This window comes from Fukomys damarensis, unplaced genomic scaffold, assembly GCF_012274545.1.
Source record: "Fukomys damarensis isolate Sample0158 unplaced genomic scaffold, DMR_v1.0_HiC HiC_scaffold_17, whole genome shotgun sequence".
Lineage (NCBI taxonomy): Eukaryota > Metazoa > Chordata > Mammalia > Rodentia > Bathyergidae > Fukomys > Fukomys damarensis.
The window spans coordinates 25,479,441-25,502,419 of NW_022900929.1; the positions used below are offsets into that span (position 1 = coordinate 25,479,441).

A 22,979-nucleotide genomic window follows, 5' to 3' on the forward strand; every position below is an offset into this window, starting at 1 on the left:
CATGCTGGGGCATCTGAAGACCACTTGGGTTCCTGAGGCCTCCTCCTCTGTCATCCCCCCCGCCGCACAAAGCTTCCCCAGAGCTCATGCCCCCTCCTGAAGTGGGGGGTCTCATCCCCCCAGCCCCCCAAGCTCCATCCTCCTGGTCCCACAGGGCTGTGGTGCCCCTCCATGTCACTGCTAGATCTGAGTCCCAGTGACAGCAAGCAGCTATTTAAAGCACACACTCAATTTGGTCTCCTAACAAGGTAAATGGAGCAATTCTGAGTTCTCTGTGTGTGGGGAAATTTATGAAGAGAAAGAAAACTTTCACTTAAACTGCACAAGATAGATTTTTAACCTGGTTGTTACATTCACAGCATCATGACAGTTGTTATTTATGCTTCATTTTAAAAACAGTTTTGTTGATAGTGATATACTGCAAAGTTCAAGTGAAAGATTGAAACAATGAAATGCATTTAAAAATATTCACAGAATTACTCTTACTGGAGTTATTATATAATAATTTCAATCTCACGTTAATTTTATTTAATATATATTTGTGTGTACTCTTAATTTTATTCATCTTAATAACCTTAAGCTTATATTAATTTTATTTAACATGTTAAGTAATCTTACCATATGGAGTTATGCAGTAATCTAATTTTAGGATATTTTAATTGCTGTGTCCATTAGCAGTTATTCCCTGTCATAGCCCAATCTTTTAGTCCACCAGATCCAGACACACGCTAATCTTTTTGTTTCTGTGGGGAACTCCTCTGAGACGTTTCCCGGATAATGAACCATCTAATAGACGGTCTTTTGTGACTTACGACTTGATTTCCCTGTAGCCTTAGGGTTTATCCAGATCTGCAGTGGCCCCTTGTAACCTCCTGTATTTGGAAAGTGATTGGATCGCAGGGGCTTGGGCCCACCTTGCTGCGAGGAGGCGGGGCCTGGTGTCACTGTGGGCGTGGCCCGGGAGTGGTTCTCTCTCTTCCTGGCTTCTCCCTTTGCTCGCTGCTTCCTGGCCGCCATGCCTGGAGCAGCCCTCCTCCGCCCAGGCCGTTCTGCTGCACCACCATCCGCGCCAGGACCAAGAGTCCTAAAACGTGAGCCAAGACAAACCTCTCCTTTAATTTGTCAGTGTTTGTATTTTGCCTCAGGGACGAGGAAAGGGACCGAGAGAAGGTACAATGAGATTGTGGCAAATATCAGTACTTTTTTTCGCTTTATGGGCAATCATGATTCTGCTCTATGGGTGGGCCACAATTTGTTTACCTATTCACATCCTATAAATATTTGGGTTGTTTCCATTCTTTGGCCATGAAAAATCACATGTGCTATTTGTGGACACACATTTTCGTTTTGCTTAAGTTTGCTGGGCCATGGCATGACCCTGTAGCCAGTGTTTGGAAGAAGTCCCTGCCAGGTTGTTTCCCACGTGGCCACACCATTTTCCGTTCCCACCAGGCATGCACAAAAGGGCCTTTTCCTGCATGCTTGAAATCACTTAGAACCTGTTGTTTTATTTTTTAAATTTTACTTAAAAAAACAACAACAATACTTTAGGTTCCCATGAAGATGTAAGAAACAGTACGGAGAGATGGCGTGTGCCCTCCACCCCATTCTGCAGTGGGGACATCTTGCAGAACTGTGGCACAAGGTCACACCGAGAGGTGGATTTTGGATGATCAGGATACAGGGCATACACATATCCACTGCCACGGGGCGCGGGGCTGCCTCACGGGTCTCAGCGCTCATTCTCAATCCCTCAGACTTCTCTGTTTCCACGAGTGTGTGATTCTCCAGGGGTCATCAAAAGGAATCGCACAGTCTTGTCGAGTTTGGGGGTTGGCATAATTCTCTGCAGATCCAGCCAGGTTACTGAATTTGTCAGTGGTTTATTCCTTGTGCTGTCACGTGGTATTCTTTGCTGTGGCCGTAGCACAGCTTGTTTAGCTGTTCACTACCAGAGGACATCTTGGTAGCATTCAGTTTGGGGCTATTACAAATAAAACTCCTGAGTGTTTGGGACCTGGTTTACATGTGAACATAGGTAATAATTTCTTTGGCATGAATACCGAAAAGTACAGTTGGTAGTTGTGTATTTATTTCATTTGAGAAATAGCAAGACCGTTTTCTGAAGTGGTTGTGCATAACGTTCCTGGTGATGTGCCTGTTCTTGTCTTTTGCCCACTTTCTCATTGGAATTTTCTTAAGTTTGTTGTGCTTTGGGGATTTTTTGTATGTCCCAGGTAGGAATCCTTTGTTGACTGTGTGGTTTGCAAAAACTCTCCCAGCCTGAAACGTCTCTTTTCATCCTCTAATGGTGTCTTTTGCTGAACAAACACTTTAACATTATGATGAGATTAAACTTACCACTTTTTACTTTTATGGATGGACAGGTTGTTAGATCTATTAATGGTTGCATTGGTCTAAAGTCAGATCTAAGAACTCTGAGCCTAGCCTTAGTTCCTGAAGGTTTCTCTCATGAGTTTTCTTCTAAAACTTTCATAGTTTAGAGTTAAACCTTTATATTATATTTGGGAGCAAAGTGTGAGGTCTAAGTCAAGGTTTATTTTTATGGTTGTGAATATTTTGTTGAAAAGTCTATCCTTCCTCCATCGAATGACTTTTGGACCTTTGACAAAAACCAGTTGGGCATATTTATGTGATGGTGCTGGGTTTTAGATGGTGGGAGAGATTCCAGTGTCTTGTGTGTTTCTCCTTTTACCAATACACAGCCTTTATAATTGCTTTGTAAAAAGTGTTCAAGACTGAGTAGACTGCTTCTTCCTACCTTATTGGGTTTTAAAAATTGTATTAGCCTTTATTATTCCTTTTCTTTCCATATACATTTTAGAATATCCTAACCTATATTTACTAGAGACATTGCTGGAACGTGTTAAAGAATTTGTGTTAAAGCTGGAGAGAATTTGCATCTTTCCTATATTGACTCTTCCAATTCATGAAATCATGTCTCTCTGTCTATTTAGATTTTTTCTGATCTCTTTAATCAGTATCCTGTGATCTTTTAAACTCAGTCACTTGCTCTGGGTGTATCTAAACTGTGCTTTGCTTTTGTTTTTGTGGCGTCCTTCATGTTTCCTGTCTGGACCAGCACGCGACTCTCATTTCTTCCTTCCGGTCTGTGTCCCTCCAGGGTGATGCTGAGTCTGAGTGACAGGCTCATGCCCTGGCCACACTCAGTGTCCCACCTTTCAGATTATGCCAGCTGTAGGCTTCTTGGGGTGTTCTTTATCAAGATGAGGGAATTCTGTATTCCTCTTTCCCTGAAAGCTCTCATCACGAACAGATGCTGTCTTTTGTTCCACTCTTTGTCAGTGTTAGCTGCTGTGCGTGTGCTCACGCCGTACTCCTTGCTGCGGTCCATAGCATTGATACTCAATAGTGAGCCAGAGTCAACCCATTCCACAGGGTTACCATCCTCCTGTGCACTGCTGAATTGCTGGCACCCCCTTGGGGTTTACTACAGTCTGCACTCGTTGTTGAGTGTGTCTGAGTTCTTTGTTGACTCTCTGATGGTGGCTGCTTTGAGGTCTTGGTCGGTTATTCTGGCCTCTCTGTCCTGGTGCTGTGGCTGTTGCTTGTCTTTGTTCATCCACTGAGCACCTTGTAGTTCTTCATGTGACTCAGGGTTTGGCCCCTGGAACCCAGGCATCTGCCAGGCACTGTATGAGGAAGTGTCTCTTGTTTTCACCTTATTTGGGCTGGGTCTCTCCCCTCTTCTTCCCTTCCTTCCTCCTCCCTTCCTCTCCTTCTCTTTCTTCCTTCTTTCCATGGTACTAGGGTTTGAACCCAAGGCCTTCATTCTGAGCTGCATCTCCATCCTATCTGTCTGTCTATCTATCTGTCTGTCTGTCTATCTATCTATCTGTCTATCATCTATCTAAGTCCTGGGAATCAAACCTAGGGCCTTTCACTGAGCTGCATTCCCAGACTCCTCCCTCTTTTCATTTTTAAATTTTGAGATAGGGTCTCACTAAATTGCCCTGGCTGCACTTGACCTTGGCATCCTCCTGCCTCAGCTTCTCAAGGGCAAGGATTACAGGTGTGCACCACTGCATGTGTCTAGGCCGGTTTTCTGTGACGTCACTCTGGCAGCAGTGACAGGGACCCTTGGTCTCTTTACTGCTGGGGCGATGGGAGTCCTGGCTCCATGCTGGGCCTCCACTGACCCCTCCTTATTGCAGGAGCGAGGCACTCAGTGCAGGAAGAGCAAAGCAGTCCTGTGATCACCACTGACCCCACGAGTGGGAAGGGGTGCTTGTAACTTGTAACAAGGATGTGGAGGTGACAAGCCTGGCTCTCTCTGTGCCCTTCTGTGACACCATACAGTGCCATAGGGGAGGGTGGAGGTCTAGCCTGGGGACTTGGTTTTTGCTGGTGTGATTGGGGTTGGGGTACAGACCGGAAGCCCAGGGAAGCCACTGGGCTTCTTGGGTCCTGGCTTCTGGGTTTCTTCTTCTGTGTCCTTTCTTGGGCCCAGGTCTCTGCCTCTCAGTATCTTGATGCTGTTGGGAGCCTCCAGGACTTTGGTGGGACTGGAGAGGGGAAACAGTCTGATCTTCTTGTGCAGCCGTCATTCAGACATCTCATTTGTGGGAAGCCTGGCACATTTATTTGAGTCACACTTTGATAGTCGAGATAAGTCTGTTAAGGTTTCAATGTTGGGTTTGCAGGACAAGGCGATCCTTGGTATGATGCATAGCCAATCCAGAGTCATAATAGCTTTTATCTCTTTGGTTTCTGGCTGTGCATCTTATTTTGCTGGTTAGACCTTGTTGGCATCACCCTCTGTTCCTGATGTTAATACTTACTGTATTTGAGCTTTCGGAATCCCGTTGGAGACTGGAAACTAATCAGGAAACATCTGTATTATGCAAATGAGCTATTTTGTATCAGTTTGCTTTGATGTAAATCTGGAGGGAATGCTGGATCTTATCACATGGCCCTTTGCCTCCTGTGGAAAAAGAGTTATGCTTTAGGCTTGCTTATCAGCAGGTGGTGGCTTTGGTGTTGCTAATTTAAGGAGACAGCTAACACTGGCTCCTCCGTGGGAAGTACAGGCAGTTGTCAGAAACTTCACAGGGAAGAGGCTTAAACAAGTGAAATAGCGCTCCCATACTCACATCCCAGGACAGGCATCTTCTGGTGCTGTGGTAGGTCAGATCCAGGAATCCCTGAGCAACCTGGCTTTTGGTTTTGTTTTTTTTTCCAAGTTCCCCACCTAGGTCCCTAGGGTGAGGTCTTCATCCTCATGAACAAAGATGGTAGCTAGAGATATATCCATTGTGATTGCATTCCCAGCCATTGCACGGGAGAAAGGTAAAAGAAGCCACTTTGAAGGATATTGCAGAAGCTCCCCATGCTCATGGGCTTTCCGATGCTGTAATGAAATACTGCGATCCCTTATGAAGAAGAAAGTTCCATTTGGGCTCACAGTTTTGGAAATTCTGGCCCATGACCAGCTGCCAGTTGGCACTGCATCCTGGCAGGAGTTGTGTGCTGGGGTGAAGCAGCTCATCTTGCGGCTCATGTCTAAACTGTGTGCTCCTGCGAGGGCGTGGTCTGATTTCTCTTTGACTACCTGAGCTGCACAGCATACTGGAAGATATGGTCTTCTTTCCTGGCCCCCAAAGCCTGCAATAAAAACAAGGTGCTTCCTGGGGTGCCTGCAGTGGAGGGGACAGGTGGCTTGTGGCTACTGACTGCAGCAGCCCCCTCTCAGTGGCCTGTGCCATGCCAGCCCCTGTGCCCAGCTCTTTCTTCCTTCCTTTGGCCCACTGGTCCGGATGCCTCTGTCCTGGAGGTCAGTGTCCTCTTGCCTGGAGGCCCAGCCCTTCTGCCTGTGGCTTCCTGATCCCTGTCTACATGTACCCTGTTCAGACTGGGGAGACCAGGAGCCCCAGCCACCCTGCTGGAGCAATGGCCGTGCAGTGACCATGGTACCAGGTGGGGCTCAATTATCCGGCATGGGGACCCTGCCCCATGCCTGTTGTGGGTCTCTCAGGGCCCTCCCTGGGGCTGTGCTTGGGTGGTTGCCCGAGAATCTGTGAATTAATCTTGAAATCCCCAAAAGCACAGGCCCACTCTGTGCAGCCCTGAGGCCTTTCCGGTGCCTTTGCCTCAGTTCCCCTAGCTGGCCAGTACTTTTGAGCAAGTCTGTAGAATCGTCCAGGGGCCAGGGATGTTGATAAGCTCAAGGACAGGCCCCTAACCTGGTGTGGTGGGCCACCCCAGGGCCCCTTTGTGAGGCCATGTCCAGCCAGGAGGGGCCAATGGCCTCAGTGCTGGGTGGCCTGGGGCCAGACGAGGCCTGATGGGAGATGGTGGCATTTGTGTGTCTGTGACCCTGCTCCCAGCACTCCTGGAGTGAGTTGGCTTCCTGTTCAGCGAGGTCCAGGTCTGGGCACTGGGCAGGGTCTGTGGGCCTGGTCGCGGTTCACTGTGCGTGGGGGTCTGCAGCCCTTGGCCAGGGCTAGCTCCTCCCCTGTCCTCATCTGGGAGGGTACTCCAAGGGAGAAGGGGAGCCTCTGCCTCATGTGGCCTCCTCTCCTGAACAGGAGCGGCTGCTCATGAGTCTCCTGCCCCGGAATGTCGCCATGGAGATGAAGGAGGACTTCCTCAAGCCCCCCGAGAGGATTTTCCACAAGATTTACATCCAGAGGCACGACAATGTGAGGTAGGGCTGGCAGAGACCTGGCCTAGAAGGGGGCTGGGGAGCTGTAGTGGAGAGCCGGGGGGCAGGGGGCGGGGGTGATGGAGGTGAGGAAGGGGCGAAGGAGGTGGCGAGGGCATGAGACAGGTGGTGGAGGAAGATCACAGTAGTTTGGGAGGAGAGGGCAGATGTGGTCAGGATGCCCAGGTGAGCATTACCTGGCAGGGAAGCTGGTCCCCACAAGGAGCTGTTGCTTCCTGGGGGACACACGCTGTCGTTTTCATTCCTATTTCCTCCCGCAGTGTCCTTGCACTTCCTGTGTTGACTAGAGAGGGTCCGAGCTCTTGTCTCTCGGGTGAGGTTGGACAGTGATGTGTTGTGCTGGGGATTTGCCCATGTCTGAGTAAGCGTTAGGCTTTATTTTAGTTGCTGCCCAGCTCTGGGACACCTGCTCCTCTTCCTTACCTTTTTCACCTCCCGACAACCCTAGCAGGAAGGGACTGTTGTCACCCTTTACAGGTGGAGAAACTGAGTTGCTGTAGACACTCTGAGGTTTGCTTTTTCTGATTTTAAGATTCTGTTAAAAGTATTTATTTTGCTACATTGTATGTTTTGTTTATAAAATCCTGTGTGTCGAAGTGTACTGTGCTTAGAATACTTGCGAGCCAGCTCCTTGGGACTGGAATGTGCATGAATGTCACCGAGACGGGAGATGGTGCTGGCCTGCGGCACTTTTCTTTGCTGGCTCAGTGGTGGGTGTCAGGCTGCCCTGGAGACATAAAAGAATATCAGAGGCCTGCCCTGGGCCTCTGTGAGTTGTAACTCTTTACCAGAAGTGAACTGAGGTTCGTGGGCTATGTGCTGAGGCAGCAGGCATAATCAACCCTGGCTAGGAGCTCAAAGGCACTGTCCTGGGCTCACGGGCGAACTCTTCATGCTACTGTAAGGACCAGTGTCCTCTTCCTGCAGAGGAGAATGATGAAGCATGTGGGGTGAAGGCCTGGTATTTGGGAGGGAGCAGAAGAGCCAGCGTTCAAGCCCAAAGTGACTCCAAAAGTGGTGCTCAGAACCTCTTTGCTAAGTACTTGGTTCTGACTGGTGTGGTGATGCCAATGACCGGCCTGCATTACCTCCTCCGTTTTATAGCTGAGGACATGGAGGGTTTGTGTGGTGAAGCCTGTGGGCGAGACTCCCTGGCCAGTGGCTCAGGGCTGGACTAGGACCAGCTGACACTAGCATATGCCTTGTCTCCACTCACCTACTGTGTCTTGTTACTGGGTGAGGAGTGATACAGCGACCCTCTCTCTGCTGAGAATGGATCACCAGCATGGTCACGGAGGACCTTGAGGGAGCTGGAGCCTCTGCACACCTCGGGAGGCCATTAGGATCAGGGGCCTCCTGGTGACATGAACAGGTAGATATCAGTGACCTCCCCCAGCTCAGCCCAGAGTGAGAAGATGAAAAATCCCAGTTTAGTTCTGCCTCAGAGGGAAGACTGGGAAGTGTAACAAATTCTCCAGCCTCTCTGGGGTTGTGCAAAGAGTGGGCATCTATCTCCCCAGTCTGGATTTGTGAGGGGCTTCAGCTGAAAGAAACCATAACCTTCACCCCAGTGCCCAGCACGGAGTGGGCAGGCAGAAACCACAGCTGCCCGGTCTTGCCTAGAGGGAAAGTTGGTGAAGGCCCCAGAATCTCTGGCTGGGATGATTGATGTGACTCCCCCGCTGCTTGTGGCAGGCTCTAAAGACTGGGTAAGGTGCCTGCTGTCTCCGCTCTGCAGACACCAACAGAGAGTCAGGGAAAGCAAAGAACCACATGGAGATGCTGCAGACAAAGGAACAAGATGAATCTCCAGAAATGGGCCCTAGTGAAATGCACTTAAATGGATTACTTGACAGAGAATTAAAAAGAACTCTCAGAAAGATGCTCACTGAGGTCAAGAGAATGATTCACAAGCAAAGAGAACAACAAAGAAATAGAAAATGTTTATCTGCCTGCCTCCCTCCCTTGTTTCTTGGTCCCCAGAAGCTGCTGGGTGCTTTTTTGCATGCCTTCAAGTCAAGAGTGAGACATCAGGGAAACTCATTGCCCTGTGGCGCAGGGTGTTGGCTCCGCCTCACCAGATCACAGTGACTAAACTGAAAAACTCGCTAGAGGTGAATAAAGGATCCAAGCAGAATAAAGGATCAATGAGCTGGAAGAGCAGTCCCTAGAAATAATTCAGTCAGAGGATCAAAAAGAGAAAAATGAATGGAAAAGAATGAAGAAAGCTGAAGGGAGTGACAAGAAGTCACCCAGATGCACATTGTGAGAGTCGCTGAAGGATCAGAGTGAGAAAAAGAACAGACAGCTTATTTGCCAGGAGCCGAGGGAGAAAAAATGGAGTAGTGATGGTGAGAGAACAGGTTAAGTTTAGGGTTTTGGGTTAGGGTTATAGTTAAAGTTAGGGTTTAGGATTAGGGTTTAGGTTTAGGTTTAAGTTAACCCTCACTTTTAGCCACGCAAACTGCATAAGTTTGGTGATCTAACATGCAATACAGTGATGGGCTTTAATGGTAATGTATACTTGAAATTTGCCAAGAGATAAATCTTAAATTTAATCTCACTGTACAAAGACTGCTGACTATGTAAATATGATTGGTATGTTAATTAGCTTGATGGTGACAGTCACTTCACAATATATATGCATATCAAAATATCAAGTTGTATGTAACGCACATGCATAAAGCCTTCAAGAAAATAAAGTGTAGTGCGAACATAAAATGGAATGGTTTTTATATTTTAAAAAGATGGAAATTCTGTAAGATAAGACAGTATAAATAAAAGTTGAGGACATTTTGCTAAGTTAATTAAGCCTGCCACCAAGAAACAAATGCTGCATGATTCCACTTTTGTAAGCTGTGGGATTCATAGGTCAGTGACATGATGATTCCTAGGGAAGAGGAACGGGACATGAGGAGATATTAATGCAGGGGCAAAAAGTTTCAAGCTAGATGAGTAAGCTGCAGAGGTCTATTCCACAAGGAACCTTATACCAATAATGGATAATAACAGTATATGTATGTGTGTATATGTATGTGTGTGTGTGTGTGTGTGTGTGTGTGTGTGTGTGTGTATTAATTGAGAGATTTGACATTATGTTAGGTTCTTACCAGAAAGGAATTATTTTTAAATGTCCTAGGTTCTTACCAGAAAGGAATTGTTTTAAATGTCTCCTGAGGCTGCACCTGGAGTTGGAATATGGACAGTTCAGTGCCTTTTCCTCAGTTTACCTCTTACCTGGGCATGTGTGCAAACACACACACAGAGAAATGCAGGCATGAGGAGTTTTTTTTTTGCCCTGAAAAATATCTGCCTGCCTCCCTCCCCTGTTTCTTGGTCCCCAGAAGCTGCTGGGGTGCTTTTTTGCATGCTTTCAAGTCCAAGAGTCTGAGACATCAGGGAAACTCATTGCCCTGTGGTGCAGGGTGTTGGCTCCGCCTCACCCCTGGCCACCCCACAGCAGCTATTGAGACATTTTTCTGTATCCCAGATATGAGCATCTCTTGCTCTGTTTACCATCCTCATAAGACTCCTGCACACTGGGGCTGATGTCCATCTGGGTGGTGGATGAAGTACGCCTGAAAACCCTCTCCTCCGAGGACACACCAGTAACACAGGAAGAAGTTGTCAGAACTCTGGAAATGAGCTATAATCTTGCACCAGTGCAGGAACAATGAGCTTTTTTTTTTAATCTTGCTCCATTCCTATCCTCCTGTCCCCTCAGCTGTGTGGTAGCTTTGAAGACTTATGATCCCTATCACAGTGAACATTGGCAAACTGGCCAAGACCGGAGGTGGTCGGAATGGGGCTGGTGTTCTTTCAAAGCCCCATTCACAGTGAATTATCATTGTCTGGCATCTAGAACTTCCCTGGAAAATCCCACTTACCACACTTGCCTCCGCTGGACCTGATACAGAGCCTGGTGGGGCTGCCTTTGCTCAGAATGTTGTGGGAAGCATTTCATACCAGTGTTTAACTTCATGGCTGCCTTGGGTGCTGGCAACAGTTGGGGAACACAGGATCACCAAATAAATGCAAGGAAAAACTAGGGAAGGAGATGTACCAATGTGTTTTGGAAGGCTCTGGGAATAATTCTGGGAATTTAAGGGGACCAGGGATATGTAGAATTCGTTCAGAAAAGTCACAAAGCAGACAACATCAAAATTAAACAGCAACAACCATGATCCTTGGAGTGTGTGTAGGGGGTGATCTGATCTCTAGAGTTGCTGCCTTGTATTATTTGGTTCTCAATAGAAATGTGTTGGAGAAGAATAATAAAAAAAAATATGACTTACACTTGGGACAGAGAGAGCAGTGAATGGAAACTGTCTGTTCCTGAGGAAGTCTAGACATTGGAGTTCTTGGACAAAAACTTTAAATCAGCTATTTTAAATGTGTTCAGAGAACACACTGTGCCTGCATCGTTAAAGGAAACTGTTGTGGGTCAGATCTAGAATGTTCCTCCATAGCTTCATGCATCCAGAGGCAGGGCTTTTGGAAGTCTGCTGAATCATGAGGGCGCTAGCGCTGAGTAGACTGTTAGGAGGGGGACCTGGTTAGAAGAAGGGGGTCCCTGGAGGTGTGGCCTGGAAGGGTTCATTTCCCTCCCCACCTCCTTTATTTCCTGCTTCCTGGCTTTTGTGATGTAAGCAGCTGTCCTCCACCCAGCCCTTCCACCTTGCCTTTTCTGTGTTCAAGCCAAACGTGGACTGAAACTTTTGAAACCATGAGCCAAAATAAATCTCTCCTCCTTTAAGGTGGTTGTTGGGTATTTTGTCCCAGAGACAAGGGAAGTAACCAAACCAGTGTTATGGTTTGGGTCTGGATGCACCCCCCTGCCAGCCTCATTTGGTCATAGGTAGCTGAATCTAGAGTGTATGATGCTGGGGTTAAGGGCATGTGATTATTATAGCAATACAGGTGAGAGGTTTAGCACTGCCCTAATCCTAGTAGCCTGGATGGGATAAAAGAGGCAGAAAGACACAGTGAAGTCCTTGTTGCTTTTGCTCCCTGTGCATGCCATGTTGTTTCTCCTCTGCGATGCCTGTTTATCAGCCCAGCCTATTATGGACTGAATCCTCTACAAACTGTAAGCCAAATAAACCCCTTTCCTCTTAAACTTTGGGCATCAGGTAGTTTGTCTCAGCAATGAGAAAAAAATAGCTAACACTATGAGAAATCATGAGAATAACTTCTCATTAAATAAGAGAATAGCAATAGAGACCATAAATTATTTTAAAAACCAATTAATCAAATAGAAACACCAAATTTGAAAAATACAGTAAAAGAAGTGAAAAGTCTGCTAGAGGGCTCAGCAACTGACTTGAGTGGCAGAAAAAGAATCAATCCATGGAGATTTTCTAGTCTGAAGAATGGGATGCATAAAAGGATGGAAGAAATTAAGGAATCCCAAGACCTATAGAACACCATCAAGTCCAGGAGGAGAGGAGGAGGAAGGGGCAGAAGAAATACCAGAAGTGATGGCCCCAAATGCCCATTTTATGAAAACCTTAACTTACCCCAAGAAGATCACCCTTCTCCAAGGTGAATGAGCTCCAAGAGACCCACAGAAAGACACCTCCTCACTGAACAAACTTGAAAGTGTGGAGACGATCTTTCCAGCAGCAAGAGAGAGATGGCAGCTACACTGGCTGCTGGTTTCTCATCAGAAACCCAGGAGGCCAGAAGTGGACAGTTTACCCAAGGCTGAGGTAAAAAGAGAATTCTGTATCCAGTAAAACTCACAGGAGCAGTACATGTTGTTCACTTCTCTTGGGACCCTGTTCTCCTGGAGTCTGCGTACCTGCTGCCTTCCTGCAACCCTGTCATCCTGGTTTCCATACACCTGTCACCTGGTGTCTTGCAGAAGTCTCTTCATGCATTTAGATAACAGGACCCACAACTGCACACCCATCTCCCCTGCTTCACGTACAGGCTGTTAGACGTGCTGCCTTTGTTTTAGCCCAGAACATCCCTGGCATGTCCTATCCTGGGAAACACTTGTCAGATGAGCTAGTGGAGGAAGGGAGGAGTGATAACCCTTGTACATAAATCTGAACAGTGGCTAAGCTGTCACTAGGTCCAAGATGGACCCTCATTTTATTCTCATCTTACAGAGGAAAGGTTGGGTCATCACTTGAGTGCCCTGGCTGTAGCTGGTGACACCAGGAAGTCCCTAGGGTCCAGTTCCAAGAGCCCCTGCTCCTTCCTGCCCCTCCTGGGTTGGCTCTTCCTGTGTGACACCCTCTGTTGCCCACATGGTACTAGCTTTCTGTTACTTGGTGTCTATGATTCCCCAGAGGAACGCTGGGAGGTGTAGACTTGGGAAGTTCCAGTGCTAAAGAGCCAAGAGCACTGCGGGGTACAGTCCCACTGTGGTGGAACAAAGGTGAATAAATGGTCAGAACCATATTTTAAGATGTATCTTGGGCCTGGAGTGTAGCTCAGTGGTAGAGCATTCTCCGAGCGTCCATCCCCAGCGCTGGAGGTGGGGTGGATGGGCTCGCTCTTCTGCATGGTGCTTATCTGGCCTCCCTGGGAAAGGGGTAGGGCTAGTGACAGCAGGCGGATCTCCCTGTGTGGTGTGAAGGGCCCACATGGAGGACAGGATGCAGGCTCTGAATGTCCCAGGGGCTCACTTGGTTTGGGTAACCAGGAGAGAGAGAGCCGCTCTGACCCTCAGTCTTCTCCCTGTGAAATGGGAATGAGGAACCCTTTGTCTCCAGCCTGCGTGAGAGAGTGAGGTGCTGTGTGCTAATGGGGCCGACAGAGGAGGGCGTTTGCAGGTCCGGGTCGTCATTCCTCAGGGATCCTTCTGTCTTTCTGTCCCTCACAGCATCCTGTTTGCAGACATCGTGGGCTTCACGGGCTTGGCATCCCAGTGCACGGCACAGGAGCTGGTGAAACTGCTCAATGAGCTCTTTGGCAAGTTCGACGAGTTAGCCACGGTAAGGCGGCCTCATCCTGAGCTGGAGCGAGGCTGTGCCAGGCCCTTGCCCTTGGCCTGCTCTGTGCTGAGTTTGGGACAAGTGACCCCAGCTACAGAAGCCCACAGACCACCCTGGGCCGAGGGAGGGCACATTCACTGAGCGACACCCCTATGTGGGCCATCACTTTACTGCTATCCGCGGCAAGTGTGGGGTAAATTGCACACCCTGAAGCCCTCAGGTCAGGGTCAGGCTGGGCCTCGCTAGCCCACAGTGGAAGCACTGGTGCTGGCTCAGCCAGTGCACACCCCCTGGCACCAGCAGTCAGAGGTCAGATGACTGGCTGTGGCTGGGCAATCTCCTGTCCTGCCAGTAGAAGGCAGGAGTGGGGCTGGTGCCCAGGTTCAAGGCTTAGTGGTGTGTGTGTTGTGGGGGTGGGCTGGTGGGAGGTCCTTGGACCCAGCCCCTACCATCTCTGCCCTTTCAGGAGGTGAAGGGGACGCACAGGATGTGCCCAGGTTGCCTTTTTGGCCCCATCCTCGCACCAGGAAGGGAAGGTTGTTGAGGCCAGTGGTGCTGAATGGAGCACCAGCCTCCTGGGAAATCAGCGCTGTTCTCAGTGGCACTGGTGGAGGTGTCTTGGGAGAGATGGAGGGGGCTCCCTCTGAAGGAGGGGAGGGAGTCAGCCTGGTTGCTGCACAGTTGCATAGAGCCCAGGGACATCAAAGCACAGGGCAGGCCAGGCAGGGCCGAGTATAGGTCTCCAGGGGGTGAGCCTGCCAGCCTTGTGTCTTGGGGGCAGTCCTGGGGTCTGATCACCAGGTGGGACCATGGGGGTAGGGGTGGAGCCTGGTGCAGACTAAGAAGAGCATGGTGTAGGACTTTGGATGCTATCCCTGCAGTCTGGAGATCCTATAATGAAGCTGCTGCCTACTTTCCTAAAGGCTTAGAGAGTTTCTCCTGGGGTACCCCATGGGTATCCTGGGCTGGGTGCCATGGGACCCCATCTGGGAAAGGCTGCACCCTCTTCCTGAGGAGGAGAGGAGGGGTTGGTTCTCAGCTGGGAGGGTGTGCTTTTTGGCTTGGATGTTTTGTGCACTTGGGGATGCCTGGCTGAAATTCCGATGGCCTCTGGTATCCCCTGGGCTGAGTCCCCACTCTTCCTGTACAGTGCAGGGGAGCTGTGGCTCTGCCTGAAGCACATGGGCTCCTCTTGGATCTGAGTCCCAGCACTTGGACACTGGGTGGCCCCATGCAGTCACATGGGCCAAAGTCACACACAGCTGCAGTCCAAACCCTTCTCTCTGTGAAGGTCCCTATGGGAAGTTAAACAAACACGGTGTGTTTGCATAGCCTCCATCTCGCTGATGGTTTACTTCCTGCCTTAGCTGCGGTCCCTGGTCTCTGATGGGGATGGTGTCTTTGACCTTTCACCCACTTATTGGATACTTGTTAGATTTGCACTGGGGCTTGCACACTTGCATATTTTTGAAGTGGACCACAGAGGCAATGGAGAAATGCCTGTCCTGGTACTCGGGCTTCCTCTGCTGTCACCTGTGGAGGGACAGGGCCCTGCTCTGGATGTCCATTTTCCAAACAGGAACAGAAGCTGATGGCACCAGGCACATGGTCCTCTCACCTGGTTGCAGGAGGCAAAGGGCTGTGTGGTGAGTTGTCAGGGTGTGATCCACTGCGATAAGCCAAGCTCAGCGTGAGCTGTCGGTTAGGTTACCTGGGGCTTTTCCTGACCCTGTTCCTCAGCGTCACAGGCACAGAGTTTGCTAGTCCTGGTCATGACTCCCAGGACCCTTCCAGGGGCCTCCGCCCCACAAGCGCGTGTCCTTTTCCTGCCAGCTCTCAGCCTGGCACGCGTCATGGGATGGGCCCAGACTTAGGGTGGATATCGGCCAGTTCACACCCTCTTGAAACAGTTCCTCTCCCTGGCCTGGGCTCCCAGCCACCCTCTGTGTGATTGATGCCATGGGACTTGCTGGGTCTTCTGACGCCTCTGGAAGCTTGGTGCTGTCCCCAAACATGGACACATCAGGATGCTTTCTGATCCACAAGGGCCTGATCATGGGGAAGCAAATGAACAAGAATTTAATGAGAGTTTAAGTGCAGATCGTTTGCATTCAAGGGAAAGTGGCACTGGTGCTGAGCTGAGGAATCCTTCTTCAGGCTGACACAGCAGCGCGCCTCCTGGGACAGACCACAAGGCAAACATGCCCGGCTTTATGATGCGAGCCTGCCATTTTCCTCCATCTTGCATTGCTGACACAGGACATTGTTATGGCCTGTGTTCAGGAGGGGCTTGCTTTGTACTATTTTGTCTTCACTGTGGATATTTCCAAAAAGGACTCATGCAAGCTGGGCTGGGAGCCTGTGCTGTCCCTGCCAGGGCTGCGGCTCCTCCGAGTGGGTTCACTTCCATCCTTCCTGCGCCTGCGGGGCCTTGGCCTTCACTTCATGGAAACCTTGTGTTGCCCTAATTCAAAGGGCAGGAAGCCCCAGTAAGCCTCAGGGACTTAGCTGCATCATCCTTCCTGCTTGTGCCTCTGTTTCCCTGCCAGTGAAATGGGAGGGGACACAAGAAGGGTCTCCCACAACCCCTCTTGCTCCAACACCCCTGTTCAATGAGCTGCTCAGTACTTGGTCATGGAGGCCTGGAGTGAGTTTGTGAGCTGTCTTCACTGGATGGTGTCCCAGGAGCAAATGTGTATGGCTCACCCTGGCCAAGCACAGAGCTTGCTGGGCTGGAGGGGTGGAGGAGAGGACTGTATCTAGGTACTGGCAGCTCAGGAGGGGCAACTCTGAGTATTGTAGCTGTGCAAAAGCAGGAACTGGCTGAGTAAGACATGTGACAGAGTACGATCAGTATGTAGAGGAAACACCACAGGCACTGACTAGAGAGGCAACGTGGTACATTCTTGGGAGGTGTGGTCCAGCCAGACAGGAAGTGGGGGAGGAGAATCTGGTGCCCTTCATGGGGGATTGTGTTCTGGGGGAGAGCATGGGTGGGGTGAGGAGGATGTGGCACCTTTCATGGGAAACGCGTCCCAGGTACACGGGACAGGGATGTGAGGAACATGGCACCTTCCATGGAGTAGAGAGGACAGGGTAAGGAGAACCTGGCCTCTTTCATGGCTGATGGAACTCAGGCGGAGCGGAAGAGTGAGAACAACATGGCATCTTCATGGATGTTGGTGTTACAGAGCTGGAAGATGGAGGAGAAGGTGGCTCAGTCATGAGTTGGGAGGAGCTGCTTATCTGGAGGCCGAGGTGAGAGGCAGGTGGGTCAGTTGGGGTGGTTTGAGTGCTGCCCACAGGAGGAGGGACATTGATCTCCTAGGCCACCAGCAGGGATCTGGGCAGCCATGGTCCTTTGTGCTCATTCAGAAAACAGCTGCCAAATCCACCGTGGAATAGCATTCTTCTGTCTGGCAGGGATATGAGGTACCAACCTTGCACCTTGTCAGGAGCCTGACATTTTAAAGCTGGTTATGAAAAGATCCCGCCATGTGCTGAAGTAGAGATAATATGGAATGACCCCCACACACCCAAAATATACATGGATGGTTTTTAAGTAGGACCAGTCTTGTTTGGTCTCCATCCTGTCTCTTCCCCAATCCCAGACACCACCCTACTTGGAGCATAAATCCCTCAGTGCACAGCTGTGCTCTCTGAGAAGGTTTTGGCTACCACCCCTTCACCATTATCCACCCAGCCACGTCAGTGACAGCCATGTCATTCCTGACCCCCAGCCTGGGCCTTGTTTTCCTTTCTTTCACACATGACTGGTTTATTCGATCAGGATACAAATGAGATGGATGTGTGTCTCAACTGTCCTATGGGATTTTAGTTTATAGTGAGACAGGCCGACGTCACTGAATGAAGTTGATCACCCACAGTCCCTAGGTCACACAGGAAGCACTGAGGTTGGCCTGTGGGCAGAAGGAGCCAGGGGACAGCATGGCTGATTGTCTCATGCTGGCCAGGAAGCAAAAGGAGAACAGGACAGGGTCCTAATAAATTCCTCGAGGGGGCCCCACCTCCTCAAGGTTCCACCAGCTTCCAGAGGTGCCATTGGCCTTCAACACATGAGCTTTTGGGGGAACATTTAGGGTCCAAACCATAACTTCCACCCTCTGTGTTGGGTTTTCTGTTGGATCCATCTGTTCTCTTAGTTGTGAGCTGCCTGTTGATTCTCCCCAGCAGAGGGCGCTGGCTGTGTTTCTGTCCTTGCCTATTTGAAGTTCTTGGGCGATTCAGGTGTGACCTCCCCTCACAGCTCCCTCCACACTGCACCCAGGGGTCTTACAGCAGCTGCCTTGTAAGCATCACCAGGATTTCACACTTCACTTGGGTTTGCAAAATGGTGGATTTTAGTTCTATCATTTCTGCATTTATTAGCTCTTTCTTTAAAGAAGAATGTTTCCTTGTGATCTATTTGGTTATCCTCACTGGATACTTGATTCTTTCTATGTATCCGTTTAAAAAATAATGAACCAGTGACCCATTATAAACTTGGGTTTTTTTAAATTTTGCTTTTCTCTGACACTTGCCATCTTTTAAAAATTTTTTGGTGCTCAGATTCCCGTGTTGGGAAGGGCTCATTTGGGCTATCTTCTCTTTCTTTTGCCATGGCCCCTTGCCTCTGAGGCCGTCATTGTAGGGGCAGTGTGGCATCTCGCTCAGACACATCTTGCTCTTGTCCCAGAAGCCCCGCTTTATAACCCCACAGTTTGGGTTGTCAATGATCTGGGGCCTTTTACAGAGATAGGAGATTTCATTAGAAAAAGAAAAATAAATTGTGAATTCGTATCAACATTTCCAAGTCACTTAACTTCACTGTCTTTTATATTTGTATCTTTTCTTTGATGCTAGAGATAGTGATGATAGTGCCCGGGTTTGAGTGTGTCACCCATCATCCATGTGCTGGAAACTTAATTCCTAATTCAACAGTGTTGGGAGAAGGGGCCTCATCAGGGGTAATTAGGCCATAAGTGCTCTATCCTTGTGATTGGATTAGTGTTATTACAGGAGTGGGTTAGTTATCTAGAGACTGGGTTGTTACAAGAGCAAGTTCAGTCCTGTCCCTCCCTGCCCCCTCTGTCTCTCCCTCTTTCCTTCTCTCTCTCTCTCTCTCTCTCTCTCTCTCTCTCTCTCTCTCTGTCTCTCACACACAGTTTTTTTCCACCTCCCACCATAGGAGCACAAAGGCCCTCACCAAATGTGGGCCCCTCAACCATGGCCTTTCTGTCCCCAGAACTGTAAACAGTTAACCTCTGTTCTTTGTAAATCACCCAGTCTCAAATATTTTGTTAAAGTGGCACAGAATGAACACAGATACTGTAGTATTGTCTGTTCGGAGTAGCTTCAAAGTGAAATCGCCACTGCCATCAAGAAAAAACAAGACCTCCAAGTGCACTTGGACCTTTATTTGTGGTTCTTGTATCCTTGGGTTACACCCCTCCAGATCTGCAGTGAGATGTGTTTCAAGCCCCTCAGAATCATTTAATTTTTTCTTCTTCTCTGTGGTCAAGCAGCTGATGTGGTAGCAGGTTTTTCAATTTGGTTTGGAGTTTTAGGTAGTATTGTTTTTAATTTTCAGGTACATAAGATACTTGCTGGGTTAGGTTCCATACTGAAAACTCCTGCGTGGAGATGCACTAAAAGGCACGCATCCTGCCATAACTCTTCTGATCATCATGAATCATGCCAGCCCCACATGGAGCTCCTCCTGCTGCTGGCTTAGCCCTCTGTCATTTATGCTCAGCTTGAGATAGAGTGGTGAAGGAGCCAAACCACTGGTATGTGGTTTTGCTGGGGCTTGTGCTCCAGCCTTCCAGAGAGAGCACACGGGATAGTTTCTTGCTGCTCTGTGGAAGCAAAGAGGAAAGAAAGTTTGTGCATTCCACAGCTCATGAAGGCTACAGGTAATCCCTTTAGAAGCTTTCAAGGAAGCAGGTGGCCTAACGAGGGTCACAGCAGCTCTCACTAAAGACGAGACAAAATAAAGGCCCTTCTGACTTTGCCTCTCGCCCCATCTCAGGTGCTGAGTTTCACCTGGCCCCTCCCTTGTTCCTTTGGACCCCAGGAGCAAATGCAACTGTGACTGTGTTCCCCAGAGCTGCCCTGGTGACAGGACAGGCTCCTCTCATCCTCCCAGAAGGTGGCGGCCTCTTTGTGGTCCCTGCAGGTGCACAGGGGTCTGCAAGGTCTGTGTTTGAGCGCCTCTGCCTGCGCACCCTGCTTACCCTGGGTCAGGAAGCACCTCAGAAACAGAGCTGCTTCCTTTTCCTTTACCTTTGTGTATTCTGTGCTCAGCACAGCGGCCAGCTCAGCATGAGGCTCAAGAAAAGCAGTTGTGCAGGAATGAATGGTGTACATCGGAACTGCTGGTCCTGCCTGTCTTCTGCATGGCCGCTGGGTACGTTTCAGGGCCCTGCTTTTTAGCTGGGTAGCCCAGCAGGTTACACATGAGCAGTGGACCCAGCAGGTTATACACTGTGGTGGAGAAAGAGTTTTCCTTTCACAAAGTTAACAGGATTTGCCTGGCTTGGGTTTTTGAGTGTAGTCCCTTTGCAGCAAAAATGGAATTAATTCAGGCTTGTCCTCCTCACCTTGCCCTTCCACTGGAGTAGCCAGGGGGTTTCCTGCTCTCTCAGAATTTGGGTGCAGTGTAGGGTCCACCTGGTCCTCTGGATTCCACATCTTAGGACTGGTGTCTTAGGGCTCTGGAGTCAGCAGCAGCTTCTTGCCCCCTTACTCTTTCCTTCCTCCTGGACCTGTGGGAGGGTATTTTTTAATTCCATCAGTTCAGCTTGGAATTGAGCTCTCTCAGCCTGCTGGGTCCTGGCAGGGTCAGAGTGTGCTGCTGTATCCTAGGTCCCCGGACCCTGTGGCTCCCCATGCAGGCAGGGCCACGAGAGCCCACCAACTTCCTTCAGGCCATACCTGGGAAGCCAAGCATGGGACATCCCTGCCAGCATTTATTTCCCTGGCAGTCCTGATGCCTCTGTGGCTTGGAAGGGATAGATGAGTCCCAAGGGCTGAGCCCCTCAGAACCCCTCCCACCCTCCTCCTCCTCTCTATTCTTTCTGGTGGGACACAGAGCCACAAGGCCACCATCCCACTCCCGACCATGCCTTCCACAGTGCCTCAGGCACCAGCTTTCCATATTCATGGAGAAGAGTCTAAAAATCAGAATCATCAGAAGCAATCAAAAAATTTTTTTGATCTCTTAAGCTTGCTGACAAAATCCAGAGCCTTAGAAATTAAAAACTAATCCAAGAAGTCCCCGGTGTTTGTGCTGGATTGTGTCCTCCGGGACCAGCGTGGTGGAGGCCAGCAGGAAGCCAAAGCTGGAGGAGGCTGGAGGGGCCTGGGCTTTGCATCTCAGGCAGTTTGTGCAGACTCCGTGTGAAGCTGGAGGAGCTGGAATCCTCTGTGTGTGTGTGTGTGTGTGTGTGTGTGTGTGTATAAGTGTGCTGGCCGGGTTCCAGGCCAGCACTGCTGTTGTATGACAGCTGATTGGCACACTTCTTCAGAAGGCACGTGGCCCTCATCTTCCAGGGTGGTCTCACCATATGGTGTGTACCATGCATGTCGTCCTACTGGGTGGCTTTGCCCTTGGTCCCTGAAGACTGCATACCTCAGTTGCACTGAGCACTGAGCAGGGATCATTTTGAGAGTCCACAGGCACCTCTGTCCGTGGTCACGGCCCGTGTGGATGCCTCCTTCTCTGGACAACTCTGGAATTGTAATCAAAGGCGACACCCTTGCCAGCCCATGGTGACATTGCTCTGCTGTGGGGTGGGGGAGTGGGTGTGGGGCCATCTGCACAGCTCATGGCATCGCTTTCTCAGATGCTCAGCATGGCTGGAGCCGTCCATCTCTCACGGTCCCTGCAGTGCCGAGGTCAGGCAGCTCAGGACAGCACTGGGGACAGCTGCTGGCCTAGGACCGGGAGATCCGAGTGTGCCTGATCCCGGGCGGGGCTGGCCATCCAGCCACCTTGTCGGCTCCCAGTGCAATCTGGCAGGTGCTAATTTGCTCCGCTTGAGAAGATCAGAGTGGGGTAGGGAGCAGAAGGACAGATTAGATATGAGCCATAAGCGTGTTCTCCAACCAGGGTCTGTGGCTCTGTGCAGCCTTCTTGGGGTCTTCGAGGTCCTTCCTCACCAGGATGACTGGAAAGCTGTGCCTTCAAGGTGCCTCTGACCACAGCCCAGCATGAATGGTCGAATGCTGCTGTGGGTCCACAAATCCCGCTGTCTGCTCTGAAAATGAGTCAGAGATGAGCGGGAGTGGACGGCACAGCTTCGCACGCCTGTATTTCACGTGGGGGAAATGTCATAGTTTCCATGAAATGACGTTTAGGCTAACATGCAGATAGGTTTCCTTTTCCTTTAAGTGCATTCGCGCATGATTAAAACTGCTTCAGTGGCGGGTTCTAACTGGTACATGTCAAAGATATAAAGGGGTGCTGAGGTGGAGATGCTTTAGGACTCCTGTTTAGTTCTTTCCTTGAAATGAAAGCAAGTCATGCACCGGGTAGAACAGAGCCCAGCGGACTCTCCCTGATCCTCTTTGCTCCTGGGGGCATCTTGTGCTTTCTAAATGGCCCCCCATGACCCTCTGTGCTGTGTCAAAGGGGTGCAGTGTGAATTCAGTGGGTGGGGTAGATGCGCACAGAAGTGTACATCGTACAGGGTAAGATCCCTAACCTGGAGATTCCAAATTCTGAAATTTTTGAGCACCATGTTGACCCTCAGAATCTTTCAGATTTTGAAGTCAATTTTAGGTTTCAGGTTAAGGGAAAGTCTGAAAGAATCCACACTGACATACATGCAGTCCCACGCATTTCAGAGAAAGGAGACTCATATCGATCTTCGTGTCCTTGTATCTAAGAGGGCATGGATAATTCAGCAGCAGGAAGTGGCTTCTAGAACTGCTCCCCAGAGCTGGGGACAGCAAGAGTGTGGAGACACCAGGCCGGGCCTGGCTTGGCCTTCCTGGGGGACCTTGAGCTGCCTGTGGCCTTCTGTGTTGGTGGTCAGGGGGCACTGAGTGAATTTAGGGGGTCAGGGCAGGTTCCCCACAGAGGTGGCTATGTGCTTGTGTCTCCTTATACCTGGGTGGCTTGACACCTGGACCTTAAAGGATTTGTGGGGTTGGCCACATGGAGGGGAAAGGGATCAGGGAAGTGAGGGGACCATCAGCCTGAACCTGGTCCCAGTAGCCGGAGGTGACCACGACCCCCAGGACTGCCCGGGACCCTGGGAACGCATCCTGATGTTCAGTGGTTGCCACCACGTCTAGCGTCCTGAGCAAGCAGAGCTGAC

The 22,979-nt window shown here is 49.8% G+C and overlaps 1 protein-coding gene across 1 annotated transcript in view; it reads left to right on the forward strand.

Moving 5' to 3' along the window:
- The window catches only part of Adcy1 (adenylate cyclase 1), an 85,391-nt gene that overhangs the window by 18,362 nt on the left and 44,050 nt on the right, over nt 1–22,979 (forward strand). The window contains exons 3-4 of the mRNA XM_010624913.3: nt 6,570–6,688; nt 13,542–13,653. Coding sequence (XP_010623215.1) covers nt 6,570–6,688; nt 13,542–13,653 — 231 coding nt within the window. The remainder of the gene's footprint in view (nt 1–6,569; nt 6,689–13,541; nt 13,654–22,979) is intronic.